General features: G+C 35.0%; 1 protein-coding gene across 3 annotated transcripts in view; it reads left to right on the plus strand.

Annotated features, from left to right (window-relative positions):
- Positions 1 to 19,936, plus strand: part of cv-c (RhoGTPase activating protein) — a 297,593-nt gene that overhangs the window by 275,355 nt on the left and 2,302 nt on the right. For 2 of the 3 annotated variants that reach the window (XM_077445087.1, XM_077445088.1), the window contains 13 exons: positions 15,323 to 15,513; positions 15,662 to 16,256; positions 16,355 to 16,515; positions 16,594 to 16,725; positions 16,799 to 16,914; positions 16,988 to 17,155; positions 17,233 to 17,345; positions 17,434 to 17,686; positions 17,964 to 18,067; positions 18,141 to 18,271; positions 18,364 to 18,568; positions 18,648 to 18,742; positions 19,425 to 19,562. In XM_077445087.1, coding sequence (XP_077301213.1) covers positions 15,323 to 15,513; positions 15,662 to 16,256; positions 16,355 to 16,515; positions 16,594 to 16,725; positions 16,799 to 16,914; positions 16,988 to 17,155; positions 17,233 to 17,345; positions 17,434 to 17,686; positions 17,964 to 18,067; positions 18,141 to 18,271; positions 18,364 to 18,568; positions 18,648 to 18,742; positions 19,425 to 19,562 — 2,402 coding nt within the window. The remainder of the gene's footprint in view (positions 1 to 15,322; positions 15,514 to 15,661; positions 16,257 to 16,354; positions 16,516 to 16,593; positions 16,726 to 16,798; positions 16,915 to 16,987; positions 17,156 to 17,232; positions 17,346 to 17,433; positions 17,687 to 17,963; positions 18,068 to 18,140; positions 18,272 to 18,363; positions 18,569 to 18,647; positions 18,743 to 19,424; positions 19,563 to 19,936) is intronic. The other variant, XM_077445089.1, reaches the window with a different exon arrangement.

Genomic DNA, 19,936 nt, shown 5'->3' on the forward strand with positions numbered 1-19,936 from the left:
TAAATTTATTCTCTCTTATATAAAATACACATACATACACCACAAATATACACGGCGAATTTGTGTACACAATTATATACATACTTTTCACATAATATACATTGAAAGTAAAACCCTCTTAAAGGTTATCAATAGATTCGTATCTCGATATGAAAATATATCTATAATGCCTAAAGTCTTCCGATCAGATCGGAGGACATGTCGTGATCGAAACGATCATATCTTCGGAACTCTCTCCCGATATCATATGTACTATGTATCTTCAAGTTGGATCTCGGCAAACATCATACCTATCCAAAGTATCGATACTTCGATTGAAACAGTTCCGCATAAGATAAAAACCATACCTACCGTTTACGGCGAAATATAATTCATCTAGAATTTTGTATATTTTATTACATACATATACGGCATACGAGTCGTGACTCTGCATCTTAATTAGCATCGATCGTTATCGCTTCTCGATAATGGATTAATTTAAAAACGCACGAAAAAACCCATATAAAAGTTTTTCATACGAACTCGTGATCGTACCTATTATTATTGTAATAAAAGTCGACCGATGAAAAATCTCACCTTATAAGGGACAACGAGTTTTTTTTTCCTCAGTACATACATTATTTTGTATATAGCGACGGTGTGCATGACGAGCCTATTCTTGCACTATGAATCATGTCGATGTTGATTGTATAAATCGAGTCAAGATACTCGTAAATCTTCGACGACCTGTCAATTTACTGTTCTCTGTTCAATCTGTTCTTGATCGGTTAATAAATTAAAGTTAACGCGAAAATGTCGCTATCGCTTAAAGTAAAACTCGCTATGTTTTTTCTCGCTCGATTGGGTTATCTTATTTAACGCTAACGCAACGTTTACACCAGCGAACCCAGGGCTGGGTATCTGTCAGGATATCGAAAAATCATTAGGGTGTTATCATGCTTGAAACGCACCCAGTGTTTCATACAAAGATTCTTCTTAAAAGCCCCAACATATGTATATACGCCGAGACATGTATCAATACATGTAGCAACTATTTATTGTATCATACTCGTGATACAAGTCTCAAAGTGTGTGTGTGTTTCGATAATATGTATGTGTCAGATATTTGCCACTCTCAGATACATGTATCGACACTAGTACCAGATACCAGTTTCGATTTGTGTATCTGATACAAGTGGCGATACACGTACCTGATACATGTAACAATACATATTGTATGAAATGCAATTGTCGTTACTAAATATATCTGATACAAATGGTGACATGCATATGTAGATATATAGTAATAGTGTCGATACATGTATCGACACTTGTATCGGATACATGTATTGTAACTTGTATCAGATACGTGTATAGACACTAGTACCAGATACTTATGTATGTCGCCATTTATATATTATAATATACATATGTGTATCAGATATAGTATCGAAAATTGTATCTCATACATATATTGTTACTTGTACCAGATACATATGTATCTCGCCATTTGTATAAGATATGTGGATATTTGTATGCATGTCCACTTGTATCAGATACATATGTATGTTACCATTTGTATAAGCGGTAGTTGGGATAAATATTCGGTGGTACAAATGTTTTATCAAGTCTTACAAATTCTAGCAAAACTGTCAGAATCTGAGCATGCTAGTTAAATATATGCATACATAGATATAATACTAATAGAAACTACTTAGATATTAAAATTAAATGTTGCTGTATACATATATTTGAGTTTGTTACATATGTATATGATTTATGTAAGTACCGGAAAGCATCACTAACGTAATTGTATTTTTAAACTTGAATATGTTGTAATAAATCGTTTTTATATAACCTAATAGTGTAATTAGGTATGCTTACTGAAAAATCCCGATGTTATTCGTACGCAAACAACGTAAAATGTCATTTGAATTGTTTTGAACGAAAGAATATGTATACCTGAGGCGATCGATTCAATCAATCAAGTGACTGGCATGAAAGCAATCGGTGTTTTGTTGCGGTAATTCGTTTTACGGGCGTGTGATTATGCCACATTGGCGCCTCTTCGTCGTCGGTTTGTGAACCTTTTTCGCCAAAGATATCACCCTGGTTCGATTTCGCATACTACCGACTTAATTTGTGTGAAATTTTATCGTAATCGCTCTGTCGGTTGCAATGGAACAGTCGACTTTATGCGCCCGCCTGTGAAACGAGTTCGACTTCCCTCTTCGTCTTAACTAGAATTTTTTTTCATTATATTATGGTTCCAATCAATTCATTATACACGCGTCTATATTGTGCTAAAAATTTATCTGAACCGCTCTAGTGCTTCTGGCGGAGTTTCGCAAAAGCGACATTGTCTAACTAATGGATAGGTAATCCGCCGTTGCTAACTACTTGTTTTGATACGTCTATCGTTTTGACGCTAATTCTGCCGACCAGTCGTATCCCATTAACTCGTTTTGCATTACAAATGAAATTCAGGCCGCGTCTTACTTACTTAACCCTTCAACGAACGCCTCCACCATTATAAACCCAACTATTCGCCGAAAACAAGCACGGATTCTTATCAGTGAATCGAAAGTAGTATAATATTATGTTGTTAGATATTCATAAGACGTATGGCACGGTCTGGAAAATGTCTCGAGACGTTGCGTTGTCCTTATTAGATCAAATCTGAGCTAAACGTAATCCAAGATCAACGTTCGCCGCATAGAATTGTGGATGAGACCAAAATCGGATTTGAATATTACTATTCAAAATGTTACATATACGTACTAAAGTACGAAACCTTTATGTTGTAATGGAGATATGTATATTTCAATGAGACTTTTGAGTGAATCAAACTTTATTTATTACGTGGGTGGTACTCGCGGTCCAGAGATGGTCAAAGTGTGTGTCGCATCGGCTATGATCCGGTTTAGTGCATTAGCGGGTGAAACGCGTTGCAGTGGGCGTTTTGATTACGTTAAAACTTCTTTAGAAAGCTTAATTGCCGATCAGGAAAACCGACCCGGAGGCGGCCCACCATGGGAACAGGCGGGTAATGTGTTAATTGACAGGTTCACCCCTTAAGATTGTTTCCGCGCTACTCCTATTATACATACACTCAGATTTTAATCTTGGGTAATACAATTTAATAAATAAAATCATAACATATGTACATACATATGAGCCACTATATTTAAAAGTCCACTTTTCTTCATTTCGCAAAACATTGAATATAATGTTTTGCATTTAACAATATTTAAAAATATTGGTGACCTGTAATTAGGGCCACCAAGAGGGGGGGGGGGGAAGCTGGGGATTAAAGTTCTAGGGCCTGGACTACTTGAGGGGCCTCGTGTTGGGACGTTCGACTGATCGATGTTGATATTTTATATTATTCTACATAAAAATACATATATTTCTTTAATGCTAGATGTTTATTATTTTTCAGAAATCCGCGCATTATTTGTGTCCATGTGAAATTGTACCTGTTATATCATACTTTCTTATTCGATTATTTCAAAAACCAACATTTAACACATATGTAGGTATATGTCTAATAGTTCTAATACTAATAGTAGTATTAATAGTAGTAATAATAAGATTTTATTTTTGGTTTGACATATGGAATGGAATTACTTTTAGTAATCGTAAATTACTAGTGTAGGTTACGATCATATACTTTTTTGTTCGTTTTGTTTTTTACGATTTTGAAAAAATTCTGTGCTTATTTTTTAAATTAAAAAAATGCTACAATATTTAGATATATTTATTTTATGTATATACTATTCAGGTCAACGTCAGAGTAATTTTAGCTTTTTATTATGTATATTAAACCGTTCATCCAGTAATTACGTTTCAAAATTAATTCGGAAAATTTAATATAAGAACATTTGGTCTATGTTTCTAAATCGGAAAAAAAATCCAATTTTTAAACTTGCTTATAGTATACTAGTGGTTTTACCCGGCTTCGCTCGGTATTTTTAATATAAAAAACTTATACATGGCAAAACAATCTAATAGTAAACATTCATTTAATTTTTTATTAAGTTTATTTGAATCGAAAAAAAATAATAATCGACGATATCGATGTCGTCGTCATAGAAATTTTGATTTGTTTTCGATGCTCCCAACCAATCATTAAAGTATCGAAACCTTACATATGTACATACATACAAAGTCTCTTTGAAATTATATATTAGATTTATGCTGGTTTTTTAATATGAGGCGAAAATTTTATTTTATTTTGCTCGAATTGATTTAAATGACAGCAAGCAAATAAATGAAATATTCAATATTATGACGCGTCGCAAAAATACCCAACAATATTTTTGAAAATTTCAACAACTAAAAGTATCGATTTATCTAAGAGAAGTTTTATAAACTTTGTGGGCTATTTGCATAATACATTTGTACATGGGTCTGTGACTACTTTTCGCCTGACCCATCCGTGTTGGGGCCGCTCCGAGCGACCCTAGGGCATTCTCTAACATCTCTAACACACTCTGACAGCTTCCCGTCTCAGTCAGGTGAAAGTGTCAAGTGTTTACTTTCGTTGTATCACGGTCCTCGTTTTATCACGGTCCTCGCAACACATGCAACTTTTCCACTCGAAATTTACCATTTTCCTCCGAGAGTGTCAATCTCGTCGTGCGCATTATTGATGATGCCTACGAGTTGTCAATTTTGAATTTGTGCTATTTTTGAAAGACAGCGCCGGCGCTCGACGTACGTTTCAAATTGATTTTTAAACATACGCATTGCGTATCTCTCAAAACGGCGTAAGTCAAACCGCGTATGCATACATTATATATACAATACATACATATGTATGAGCACGTCTTATCTTTCTTAATATTTTGTACGGGTAGGTGACTTTTCCGATATATGTGACGCAACGGTGAAATTTATAAAGCGAAGGGTATAATTTTATACCCCTATAATGTTCGCCACACTTTACTATTATATAATGTTTTACAATCAATAGTAAATTTAAACATTAAACTACAATTTTTTTCATCCAAATTTCCCCCGCCTGAGCAATTCCGCACAATTTAATTAAGTTGCATACACAGAGTGATACGCGTCACGATTTTTTAAGGATAATTTCGCGCGTAAAAAAAACGCCGGTATGCCTAGTCTATACTGTCGCGATCCAAGACAAAACCCCGTGGTTTGTTTGGTGATACTTTTTTCTTGTATTGACAGGTTTGACATTGATCGATAACGGTGATTCCCATATTTGAATAGATGTATAAACTTGTTGAAATAATAAGACCGTACGAATTAACAATGACGTGAAGACACGTCTATCATAGTTAATCTACCTACATACATACATACATAGATTTGCCATGCCACACTTCTGAATCGTACGGCATGGGACGTGCTCGTGGTTTCCAGCTGTTATGGACGTATCTTCACGGCATTGTATTATATTCTAATATTATATGTAGGTACATATACATTTTATATATTCTTATGTTTTATTTTGAGTTAGGGCTGCACACTGTTGACGTTCGTCTTATTCTATCTATTATTATTCTTCTTTCTCAAATATCAATTATTTGGTCAATTCTAGCAGCTTCTCTATCTAGACTCTCCATATTATTCCGAACAATATGGCCAAAGTAGGAAAGAGTCTCTTTGAAGCTGCCTGCTGTTTGAGAATGGAGATGTTCGAGTGTCTTGCGGTCCATAGAATCTGCCTCCAACACCACATCTAAAGGCGCACTGAATCTTACGGCACGGTAAACTCCAACTGTGTTAGGCGTATCTTTATGTCGGTGCTTATTCGTACGATTTGATTATATCTCATGCATTTCTTCACACATGGAAACCACCGTTATCGATCACTATGTCAATACAAGGATAAAATATCACCGAAAATACTTCAAGGGGTGATTTTTGCCCTGGATCGCGACGTTATAGACTAGGCGTGCTATCGTTTTTTTTTTAATGGACAAAACACATTTCACTCTGTCTGTTTGCACCTTTAGACATGTACCTATGTATATAATATATATGTACGTACATGGAACCATCATAATTAGACAGTTGCTTCGTGGGTTGTACTTGTAAGCATTGCACGAGCTCTTTGTTGCAGGAAGACATGCAATAGTATTTATGTTTAATAAGAATAACGGTTCAAATTTTAATTTGCAAGACGCGTTGCACTCTTCGGAATAATTTATATGCACATTTTGTCGCATTTTGACATTGGAACGTTAGTCAGCAACCGTGTCCACGTTTACGCAACGCTCGTCAAAAACAATGACCAGCTCGCGCCCCGTTGCATCACTCTAACAAAGACCCTTTTGTACATGACAATAATTATTTCAATATCACCTTGGCGATGCACTTGCCGGAAAAACTACCAGGCGTTCGCCGGAATATGTATTTCAACAATGATAAATCAATTTCGTAAGGTGGACGTGTGTATTGAGCACACTTCGACGACACTTCTGAACAATAAGTCCTCCAACTTTTTCCATCATATCGACTTCTTACATTCGAAAGAACAAAGGGACTGGGGCCGAATACATACATACATAGTTACCGAATAACAATTCTATCAACGTGAGAAACAATCTCGCACACTCTTTGTTCTGAAAACAAATTACGAGAGCTTCTCGTGTAATTTCGCTTTGTATCATCACGCGTAAAAGTTTCCTACATGTGTGAGTATGCGCGGAGTTGTATTATTTTTGCAATATGTACATACATACATACATACGTCCGTAGAGTTTAATTTAAAGCTGAACATTTCAACCATCGACGTGTACGTATTTGGGAAATCGAATTTTTCACTTTGATTAAAGTCTATGTGTATAAAAAATAAATAAATTCGAACCGAATGTGTCCATTGGTAATAAATGGAGGTTTGTTCAAATGTTCAAATGTGCGTTCGGCTGTGAATTGAAAATGATTGTCCTTTAACGGTGATTTTAATTAAATATACATGTGTGCGTGTGTGTTCTGCAATGTGTTTATGTTACAGTCGAAGTGTATTTTCAGTCGTAATATGCATATTACATACAACTAGCGTTTTAGGTCATTCATATTCGAATACAATTCAACTATGTACTACATAAATTATAACTCTACACGTTCCAAGTGCAAATACACGTTCAACAATGTGCGTCAGTTGTAATATAACAGTATAGTTTTGACAGCTCTGATGTTTTTACGAATGCTGTAAAATTCAATAATGCGTTAATATTTGCTAGGTATTTACGCATAAAGGTAGGGAGTACCGTATTACAGTATCTCTAAGAATGTGTTCAAAACAAAAATCTGACTTTACAACTCAATTTTCCTAGTCGAATGACGTTTTCACGAAAACCTAACCTAGTACCAACTTATAGTTGAACTGTATTTTCAGTTATAAAATATTTGACTAGTTGGAATGAAATTTGCCATATGAATCAACTTACGTAGGTTAAATGGAATATATTGCAACTAGTCAAAATATGCTACAACTGAAAATACATTTCAACTATAATAGTTGGTACCAGGTTAGATGGAATATATTCCAACTAGTCAAAACATATTATTACTGTAAGATACGCTTCAACTGAAACATTTATATGTAATTATAAAATTAAATTCATAATCGATTTCCAATAATTGTCGTAATTAAATCATTTCTATTTATAAAGTTTCTGCTTCATACATATATATGTCGTAATTATTTCTCAATGGTATTTTGAATATAATTAGCACTCCCTTTTATATTGTAGAATGTGATTCGATTACGATCGGAACGTTATTATTAGCTTTTGAGAGTGCTTGGCTTTGCCTGGATAGTGTCAATGTTCATTATATATTTCGCAAACAGTCAACCTTATTTAAAATGTATGGATGGGCGAACATACATAAATGAAAATTTATAAAGAAAAATATATATATAAAAACTCCGAGAACGAAATATACCGCATGAATCTATGATAAAAATAGAAAAACTTTTGCACCGGAGAAACAGTGACAGTACCTTATTTCCTGTCTTGTCACATATGTCGAGGCATTCACGTGTACGAATCTCATGGACATATTCAAATAGTGTTTTAATATATAACACCTCATTATTAGAAGATATTTTTACTTAAAATTGATGTATGTGTTACAGTCCGAGTGTTAACTCCGGTTCGTTCATGAACATACTAGGTCGTTCATACACGAACTATTGGTTTTAGTTTAAGTCAAAATCTATCTTCAAATATACTCTCTGGGTGAAGCTTTTAGCTGTCAAAACCTGTGAGATATCAAAACGCTGATTAGGAAAACCCTATGCAAACCACATTACAACGTTGCTATATTTCCCGTATTTGCTCATTTTTAAAATATTTTAACCCAAAGTAAGCATTCATATGCACATACATAGAGAACGAGACTGACAATTGATAATACTTTAATAGTTTGTGCATGAACAAACTAGTTAGTTTGTCAATTTACTCATTTTTGTACACTAAACATAGCCAAATGGATTCGTCGTATGAACATGCTAGTAGATTTTGTAGACTTAGTTTTCATTTTATTATCAATCTATCATGCATACTCGTCTTAACATATTGTTCCAAAGCAACGAGTGTGGTATACAGATTAAGAATTACTAATTATATATACAGGTGTAAATACCCATATATTTACATTAAACACTACATCTATGGTCAAAAATTGTACAGAAGTATTGTAAATATTATTTTTGCTAGAAATTTGCTGCATCTATACAAATCGAGATTCAAGAAAATGGGTATAGGTTGCTAATTTTTTGAAACCGTTTAAATAAAAATCAGATAAATTGGCAAACTCTGGTAGGATACGATCAACCTGGAGTCACATATCAAAGATCTGGGCAGCAGCAACCGGTGGGATCGAACCCGTGACCACTTTGTTCGAAAGCATTATATGCTAACCACTAATATATGCTACTGGTTATATTTCTAATATACTTACCTAACCTTGTAATAACTAGATCTGCATTGACTCAATAGTGTTTACTTCCGCTACTGGGGGAACTGTAAAGATGCGTTAAAATTAGGACGCTAAGAGCACACGGATACACAAGGCCCGCATGACGAACCTTATGCGCCTGTGAACAATTTGGATGCAGTTTAAGGGTTAAATTCATAACTGACTAACAGTCGAACTGTTGGTCAGTCGTGTGATTCATTTTTCGTCGTTGTTATTGTTATGTGAATGAATTATTTACCGCTGCGCTGGTGAGGTTGACGATCGCCGAACTGCCATTTGTCCTTCGGATTTAAATCGTGCAATTGTCGAATTTGCGCATGTGTATTATTCACGTGTAGATTATTATTATTATTTTATTTATTTTAGCTTCGTAAGCACTACCGCGTGCTGGCGCCACCGGAGTTCGCATATTCCGGCTGATTTTACGTGACTCATTCAATTAATCATCACAAAGTATTCGTCAATTCCGTAATAGCAACCACTTAGCGTCATTAAATTAGTCTAAATTTATATTTTCACAGTGGCAAACGACCCGGTTCAAAATTAAACCTGACCTAACATAATTCGGTATAATAACCGGTGGCCATTTTGTTTGCACCGAATTCGAAATTTAATGGATTGTTTACATTAACTAGCAGTTTACATTAACCAGCAGTATATACTAGTGGTTAGTATACAATGCTTCCGAACAAAGTGGTCACTGGCTAAATCCCACCGGTTGCTACTGGCCAGACCTTGGATATATGACTCCAATTCGATCGTTGCCTATTAGAGTTTGCCAATTTACTTGATTTTCGTTGAAATGGTTCCAACAAATTGGCAACCTTTACCCATTTTCAAGCAAGATTTCGAGTTTTTCAGCATCTCGAATTTCGCTGATTTGTATAGATGCTGCAAATTTGCCCATAGATGTCATTGTATGTAGATGTTAATCGTTTGTATTTGCCTTATATAATATTTAGAATACTTCTGTACAATGTTTGACCATAGATGTCGTGTTTAATATGAATCAAAATAGGTGTATACCTGTATATATCTTCTTAATATATAATTTCGAAAGAGACTTTGTATGTATGTTTGGGTCGTAGATTCCGTGACGTTCAATTTAATACAAAATAATGAATATTCAAATAAATTAAAACAAATAAAACTATTCAAATAAATTTAATAAAATGTTTACTCTTAGATTGGCCATGTTTAAGCGGTTTATAATTAATAATTCTTAATCTGTATACCACATTAATCGCTTTGGAGCAATTTGTTAAGACTGATGTGCATGATTGGTTGAAAAAAAATTAAATATCGTATCGATGCTCTATACTTTGATGAATTGCAAGACTTGGTTCACTTTTTTACTCGGCGTAAAAGCGATCGTGTCGTTTCTCACGTGCGTAGGCCGCCTTTAATCGATACTTTTCCATTTTCTAAATTTAATTTCATACCCTCGAGGCAAAAGTTGAAAGATCCCGCGTTATCTCTTCGCGCCGCATTAATTCACCATTTGAGCTGCCGTCAAAATTGACGGACTAACCTTGGGACGGGGAAAAATTATGCCATGATTACATAGGATAGTACAAGGACGCTCGTTGTACCGATTATGCGGTCATACATACATATTATATGTTGTAATTGCATAATTGCACATCTTCAGGAGACTTTTATTAATCCAATATGTACGTGTATTATTTTCGTTCGGTGCAATAAACTTGTCAATGTGCGTTTTGTCCATGTGTTGAGTCACTAATGTTTCGTTTGCTATGCAACTAACCTGTACCCAATGCTCTTTATAACTATCAGCAGTTGTCAACTGTTGATATTTGCATATTTCAAAGGGTTGTTTGAGAAATTTTTGTTAAAAACACTTTTTTTTTATTCAATCCAAGTGCACATTTCATTCGTTCATGAACATACTAGTTTATTCATACAAGAACCAATCTGGCCAGCTTAAGTGTACACAAAAGAATAAATCGACAAACGAATTAGTTTGTTCATACATATTAGGCATAAGCTTAAGTATTATCAATCATTTGTATCCTTTCTATGATTTTTTTTTTTACTAGCAGAAAAGGGAATTATCAACTTTGTACCGCGCTTTCCATAAGATTTATCTTTTAAATACTTGTTGTTTTGACAGCTCAAAAGCTTTGACAGCTAAAAGTTTCATTCGACACCTGATAAGTATATTTAAAAGTAATTTTTGACTCTTGGCAGTTGAACTAAAACCAATAGTTCATGTATGAACAAACTAGTATGTTCATGAACGAACCCAAGTGAACGCTTGGACTGTAACTTATATGTACATATTAAATGAAAATAATAATAATAATAATATAATGTGATGTGGTGTAAAAATATTCGAATACACAGATTTGAGATCTGTATTGTTGAGCTTTACTATCTTTCTTGATAAGCAATGACGTAAAATGCCATACCTAATATGGAGACATATTGTGGTTGACGAAATTATTACACGTTTAAAGCAATATCCAAATAGCCAAATACAGTACATAGATTTTTTAATTACTACTAGCTACCCATCAAATGAGAACTTATCCAAGTTTCTATTAGATAATAATGTAGTAAATTTCTAGCCCTTTTCTTTTTTCAGTAAAGATTATAATACATAATCGTGGCAATACTCATTTTATATTTATTTTTTTTACGATTTTGCCATAATGATATTACAGAGTAGTTCCAAGTCGTCTCTATGGCTAAACAAAAAAAGAAGAAAAAAAAGGATACTAAAATAAAACTACATAAACAAATGCAATATTATAACATGATATGATCTCAAATTAAACAATGCCTCAACCAGATTAGCATATTTTAGATTAAACAAATCCAAGTTAGCAGAAATCTGGTTGAGGAGCTTGATGCCCCTTGTAACAGGTATTGAAACCATCAAATTGGTACGTGCCACAGGATAAGAGAACAAAATGCGGCATCTATTGTACCTAAGTTTGCCGGGAATATTGAAGCTCAATTCAGCAAAAAAATGATAATTACTCTATTCATATATATGTATAGTTATACCCAGTAGAACTAATGTGCAACTTCGTGAATCATTTTTGTACAATATTATGAGTGTTCGTTGTATAGTAAGACTATTTATTATACGTTTATTAAATCTACAGAAACGATTTTGATTATATATTTTAAGTTCTGTTCCTAAATGCATATTACATAATAGTCGAATTTCTTTGGGGGGTAGAATTTGAAAAAAATAATAATAAATGGAACATTTTCATAAATGTTGTAGTCTAAGATCTAAGCTAGAGTACCTTGATATATGTAGTATTCAAAATTTGATAGTTCCATTGAAAACTATAGATTTGCATCGCGAACAAACAAACAAGCTTTCATCTTTATATATGTACATATGTACATGGTAGTAACCAGCAACATAGATCAGTGGTTAGCGTGTACTGCTTTCGATTGTGTAGTCACGGGTTATATCCCTGGCTTTGTTGCTGGCCATATCTTGGATATGTGACTCCAAGGTCGATCGTTTCCTTTCAGAGTTGCCCAATTCATCTGATTTCATTGGAAACGGTTCCAACAAATTGGCAATCTTGTCCCATTTCCCGCAAAAGTACAGTTTACAACATCTCATAATTTTTTAATATTTAAAAATGCTGTAAAAATTCGTCCATAGACATTTCAATGATGATTGTAATGTTTGATGCGATCGATGTTTGTAAGTGGCCTTGAATAATACTTATGTACAATGTTAACAATAGATGTCGTGTTAGTAAAAATGGGTGTATACCTGTATAAAATAAATAAAATTAACATATCATACAAATTGGCTAAAATTTATTTCTTAACTGTCGTTATATTACATGACCTACCCTTTTCAACCCTACATTATAATTTACCCTAATAAAATACGTTATATTCTTGACGTACAATTGTGTTTGACCAAATTAAAGCTATTAATTATGTTAGCAAACATTAATTGACTTAATTTGTTCTACTGGAGTTTTATATTATACTTCATAGTTGTTTTACCCGGCTTCGCTCAGTATTTGTAATATAATCGAAAAAAACATATATCGAATCGTCGTCATATGTTTTCGATGTTACCAACCAACATTACATACTTACATAGTTACAAAGTATCTTTCGAAATTATATATTAGATGTAGTTTCCGATGCTTAATATGTATATTTGTCGAAAGTTTAAAAGTATACCAGACACTAAGAAGCCGTTTAACTTGATCCCTAGTATCACACTAGGCGAGTTTCCTATCTCTGGTAGCAAGCAGCAGCATGGGACCTGTTGTGCGTGAGCCGTGACAGGTACAAGTTCGGTCGACTTGATGCACCTACGTTGCAGTTGCATTGGTGCACCGGTCATCGTACGTGACAGTCGTCCGTCGAATTCGCATGTGTAAACGGTCACACGATACTCACTTGGATGACACTTTCAATATCGAACCTGGTCTGCGGCGTTCTCCTGGGTGTCTACGGAGATGAAAAGGTGCGCGTCACATTTCCCAATTTCTTCCCTAACGATCGGCTACACCCCTGACACGGCAAAATTTACTATCGGAAAATATTAACAGTATCCTATCGCTCGTGTTTGATCAATGATAATTGTGAAAGTTCTTAAATTTGAGTGGTTTCGAGCCTTCGAAGTGTTTGTATTTGATCCTACGTCTACATATATTGCGTGGGTTTATTCTATGTACATATAGCAAAATGAAGTTTGTATGTATTATAATATTAATTTCATTTTTATGTCATAACGCTTCGATTACGTCGATGGAATATCTAACTTATATCACACAAGGCTTTTGATGTTCGATTGTAGCTAATTAAACTTGCCCAGTGTTGACGTTTGATTATATCCATATCCTTACTAGTTGTTAATCCTTTCGTGAAATTGTGATCTATGAATGTGTTCTTTCGGCGAAGATATTAAATGGAACGTGCCCGAACAAGTGTTTAGCTTGAATTGTAGAAAAAAAGGAGATAAAATAGGATGAATGCAGGTAAAATTATTATTTAACGTTTATTTTCTTATCTGAAAGCTCAACATAGTGATATTTATGGATTTTAGCACTTAGGTGAGAGTCCCTTTTTAGAGATTATCTAAAATAACAGAGGCTTTTCAACTTATTTTTCACTTTCTTGCTTATTTGATACTCACTTTTCGAGATAATGAAAAGTGTTCAAGTTATATTGATGTTATATTTATGTAATGTGTGTAAAAAATGGAAGTCATTTTGCTATGAAAGCTAAAAGATTTTATTATTAAGTATATAAAGAATAAAATTTTGCATAGATACAAAATTGAAAAGTTTTTATTTTTTACTAACCTCTTTTACGTTTTACTTACGATTACAATTCAGGAAAAAGTTTGCCTCTTATTTTTGATTTAATCTCAGTGCTCGAATATAACTGAAAGCTCATTGTAAGTCTTGATAGTAATATTTGTTTTCAAATATTCCGTAATATGTTTATCTCTTTTCCTATAACTCGTTTTTTAGTCATCATTTTACTTTTTTTATCTATGTATTTTCTTTGATTTTTATTTTTTATTGTTATCTTGATTGTTTTATTTATTTTTTTAATTTATATATATATATATATATATATATATATATATATATATATATATATATATATATATATATATATATATACGCTTTGCCGCCTCCTCCGAATATGTTAAATATATAAATAAATATATTTTTTTACATAATATTTTTCAACGATCGCTGATTTTCTTGTTTTTATTTATTAAATTGGTCGATTTAATTTTCGACAGCATATGTATTTACATTCATTAAATTGAAGCATTTTCTAATTTTGTAGATGAAAATACATATGTAAATTCATGTTTTTTTACCTCGATACACGAAAACATTTCATTTTTGCACACCATTTTAATCCAGCTTCATTATATTATCGTTAATTAATTATATTGTAAAAATTTAGAAATACATAAAAAAACCATTGAACGTAAACCGTGAATTGTAGAAATTGCTCAAATCTTGTATATCAATCGCGTTAACCACCCGCATCGATTTCAACAATGCAACGTATGTACAATAATGTAAGCATGTAGATAAAATAAAAAGCAACAACAGTTTCCTTATTGAAAAGTGTTGTCTTAGTAAATAGATTTCTATTTCTATGTTGTAACTCGATAGGCATATCTTCATCAACTTGATAAGCATATCGCACAAACTGGTTTCGTCCCTCATTGTATTCGTAGCAAACCACACTAGTACAAGTTTAACAGCTGCAACAGAATACTGCAAAGGTCGCACACTCGTCATATATTTTTATGCAATACCTTTATCGTAACGTAACCTTTATTGTAACTAAACTATACATATACCTTAAATGTTTTCTTTATTTTCAACAGCACGAAGAATCGGACGAGGAAAACCAATGCGCCCTCAGTGAAAACTGGCAGTATGAACGCAAGTCGAGGAGATGGTCGAGGGTGGTCGTGGAGATCAACCCTCAAGCTCAGCAGAGACTTCAGGCGATAGCAGACAGAGCAATCGCAGAACAGAATGCTAGAGCGAAAGCTGAACGACTCGATACAGACTTGTAAGTAAACAATGGCGTATCAGATCCAAATACCTTAACCACCTCTGCATGTTCTTGCGTTGGCCATGTCATTGCATTTTCTTCATTCCTCGTTCGCCCACTAGTGTGTTGAAATTCCAAGTCTCATTGCGATCGTTGAATGTTGCAGGTTAACCGTGCCAGGTCAGGAGTCTGGAACGGGTCAAGAGGACCAGAATAGTCGCTTCCGGCGCAGCGGATCTGAACGCTTCCGAGATGGAGCCAAAGCGTTCCTACGTCGAGTCGAATCCATGAAATCCCGTAGGAGAAGACGCCATAATAGAGACGGTGTCGTCATATCCTCACCACAAGTTCTCGATGTCGATACCATGAACGAAAAGATGAAGGACCTTAACTGCTTCGACGTGTCGCCTTCTGCTAATATTGACTTCATTGACTTTCCCTCGTCGCCGATCAGGTCTCATCCTCCGTCTCCGTTGGCGACGATGCCTTCGTCTCCGATGAATCTTCTGCCTCCGTCCTTCATCGGACAGGTGAAACTCAGTCCAACGCCTTTCGGTGACGACAGTTCCAGCTACTGCTCTGATGGAAGTCAAGGCTCTGGACATAGATCCTCGACTAGATCCAAGCTGGGCAGCAGGGCTAAGAAGTTGCTCCATAAGAGTATACGAGCTGAAGATTCTGGCGCCCTGAGTGATTCAGAATGTCAACCGTCTAGTTGGAGACATCATTATTTCAAAGATGCCAACAGCAATAACACAAAGGTACATTTTAGATAAAAATTTGATAAATTATCTCGAATAAATAAGTTTAATTTTATGTTGTGGTTTCAAAATTTTATATTTTGATTGAATTATTTTAGGTTGTACTCGTTGAACCACCATCTCCTCCAGAAATTCCTATTTTGAGACCAAGAAGAACTTCTCCATGCCCGTCACCTCGTCCACCTCAACGCTCTCGGTCTAGAAGCCCAGTCCCATACTCAACAGCTCGTACAAGTTCCCTCAATTTTGGCAAAGAGAAGTAAATATTTACCAGTACTACTGAGATAATTCAAAATAGTCCATCGAATTTTACTCTAATATATCCATAAACCTTCAGATTCAAAGATGGAGCTTTAAAAAGGGAGAAATCAGTATCCGGCAGCGAATTGAGTGGAAGTCAAGAATCAGGCTGTTCACATCACGACGAAGCTCACGATAAAGTTCACGCCGATTTCACTTCAACTGCCAAGTAAAGATCAGATAACCGTATGATAATGTTATTCAATGATGAATTCGCATTGACGTCACATTTCCAATTACAGAGGCGGTCCCGTACAAAGATGGCACTCATTCCAAAGGAGCTCCTCGTTGGGCAGCAGACCCGAATCAGCCATAGTATTAGCAATACCTTCTTTTGTGCACGCCGGAGAAGACATAGGTACGTTTTCAAACTGATTTTTTATTCCGTGATGCATATTCAAGCTAAAGTCTAATTTAATTTAAATACTTAGGTGCTAGACCGATGGCAGCTATGTCATGTGGACAATTGCAAGTTCTTAGAAAGTTAGCCCTCTTAAAACTCACGGGATACATGGAGAAATATTGTCCGACTCATAGAACTGGCTGGAATTGGGAATTACCAAAATTCATCAGAAAAATCAAAGCACCGGATTATAAAGGTATGTTAATTTTACTATTTTAAAGCACTTTTATATATATTAAAAAGGAATTACATGTTTTAAATTGATTGTTACAGATAAGATGGTATTTGGTGTACCACTTTTAGTCTCATTGCAACGTACCGGACACGCTTTACCTAAGCCGATACGTACAGCATTGAGTTGGCTACGAAACAATGCTCTTGATCAGGTACTATTTATTATACACTAACAAATACGATTTTTGCTCATATCAAATGTGTATATTCTGAATACTAAAACTTTTGTATGTGCTTCAGATTGGAATCTTCCGCAAAGCTGGTGTCCGATCCAGGACACTCAGGCTGCGTCAGCTAGCCGAGAGTGCTGGAATCACTGGTGCCGGCAACACTCATAATACATCAGCTCCTCTACCCTCACCTGCAACTCTATCTCCTTATGACGAACAACAAGCTCACGATGTAGCCGACATGGTGAAGCAATATTTCAGAGAGTTGCCGGATGCTCTACTGACTAACAAGCTGAGCGAGACTTTCATCGCTATATTCCAACGTATGTTGTATGGGTTTAATATTCTGATACAATTACCAAGTTCCATTCAGCTTCCCTATAAGTTTATCTTATTCATATCTACATAGTTACTCACATTTAACATTTAACCACCGAGAGGTTGCCGGGTTCGATCTTGTGTAAATATAGAATTGGGTACATCGGCTATGCCGCCCTTCCCAAGTATAAATAAAAAATATACATGTTTATAACTAGCCGAAATACAAAATCTGATTACACTTTAATAATGATTTTTAAATGACCACGTTGTGATTTACAGATGTTCCACAAGATTTCAGAGAAGAAGCAGTACAATACGCACTTTTGTTACTTCCCGAAGAGCACCGAGAAGCATTACAAGTCGTATTAGCTTTCCTCCAACAGGTACGAATGATCTCATTTGACAAAATCAACTATAAAATTAAGTCCAAATCTAATTTTGATATACCAAATTCAGGTTGCTGATCATTCTGCGACCAACCAAATGACAGCATCCAACCTCGCGGTCTGCCTAGCTCCCACGTTGCTCCGACTGCACCATCATCAACAAGGACAAGGCAACAGCAACAAGGAAGGCAATAGTAACAGGTCAGTTTTATTTTGAGTATGCACGCTTTTGCTGTCCGTAAACGTATGCTTAAGTCTCTGTATATACGTGTATTCGTACGATTCGCTTATAGATCAGCGTCTGCTTCACCTCGTAGGAAACGTGGCGGAAACGGAAGCAACACCAGAGCTGCTGCCCCCGATCCTAGAGAATTGAACGAGAGCAAAGCAGCACATGATTGCTTACTGTTCCTGATCAAAAAGCATAGAGAACTTTTTACAGTATCGAACGAAACTTTGCAACAATGCACTTTTACCAACTTCGAAGAAAGTATTCCGGTAAGTTTTGGATATATAATTTTATTTTAAACTAATTATTGTACTGCATTGCGTTATTAAATGATTTTGTCGTCTGCAGGTGACCTTAGAAGACCTCGGATCTGAGTTTCCAAACAATTGGAAGGATTATCAGCAAGCTAGTACTCAGGCGTTGCTGAAAGAAGCCCGAGAAAAGTAAGCTTTCCTTACACTTGTTGTTGTATAATAATTAATATGTAAATAGGATATTCTCATCGATTGTAAAATGAAATATGGATTTGGTCTAATTGTTTTTATGTTTCGATTATCGCTTAGACCCATCGGCAAAAGTCCCAAAAGGTGAGATTTATATAACACATGTAGCATTGTTCATGAGTGTTTCCCCTGAAGATTATGATACTGTTAACGCTTCAATTTTTCCCATCATTAATGTGTCATCAGCTTACTAGTACTGTGGACTTACTGAAACAGCCATCCGATCAAGTCGATGACATTTGCAACAGTTCTGACGACTCATGTTTACTGTGTAAAATGCATGCTTGTTACTTTATTTTTTAGCTCATACATACATACATACGTACGTACGACAAACAAGATTAAACTAGATCAATGTACACACAGTAATATTTATAGATTGGTTATTATTTTCATTATGCAAAGTTATGCACTGCGATACTTTTGATTTTGGATACGTCGATGCATTTTGGTGGATCATCATCGCATGTGAATCGAAAAGCACTACCCGCACATTGTTTTTTAAGTGCATATATTATTTATATGTTCTTTAATTATACAGATATTAAGATCACACATTCAATTTGATGTTTAACGGCTGAATCGAGTTTGAAGCTTTGCTAATGGTATGAGTTATTCGCAGGTCACGCGGTTGGGTATCCGTATCGACACACGAACCCCACGTGGACCTTTGCTATAGGAAAGTAGGCGATGGACATCCTTTGAGACTTTGGCGAGTCACTACTGAAGTCGAAGCTCCACCGAGAGAAGTTCTACACAGGTTTGTTACTTATACACTAATAATTGCAAAAAACCTATCAAGAATTGTAGTTAAAGAATATGGCTATGAAGTACTATTTGCTTGGTGTACAAACTCCTCTTCTAACTTCCTTTCAAGCTTCCAACTTTTAACTACTTATGGTCTTTGTTTCAACAGAAGAGTATAGAAGAATATTCATTTATATAATCGGTATATCGCTCCATCTAAATCAGTTGATTCAGTGTTTGTTACATATTCAACTATCATCTTAACAATTGCAAAACTCAATCGAGTGTGTAGTCTTCATAATATCTTCTTTCTCAATGTTGAGCTTCATGGTCATTTGTATCATCGGAGCGATCTCATCCCGGTCTTGTGGCAAGTTGAAAGCAGCA

Source organism: Arctopsyche grandis, chromosome 13 (assembly GCF_051622035.1).
Source record: "Arctopsyche grandis isolate Sample6627 chromosome 13, ASM5162203v2, whole genome shotgun sequence".
NCBI lineage: Eukaryota > Metazoa > Arthropoda > Insecta > Trichoptera > Hydropsychidae > Arctopsyche > Arctopsyche grandis.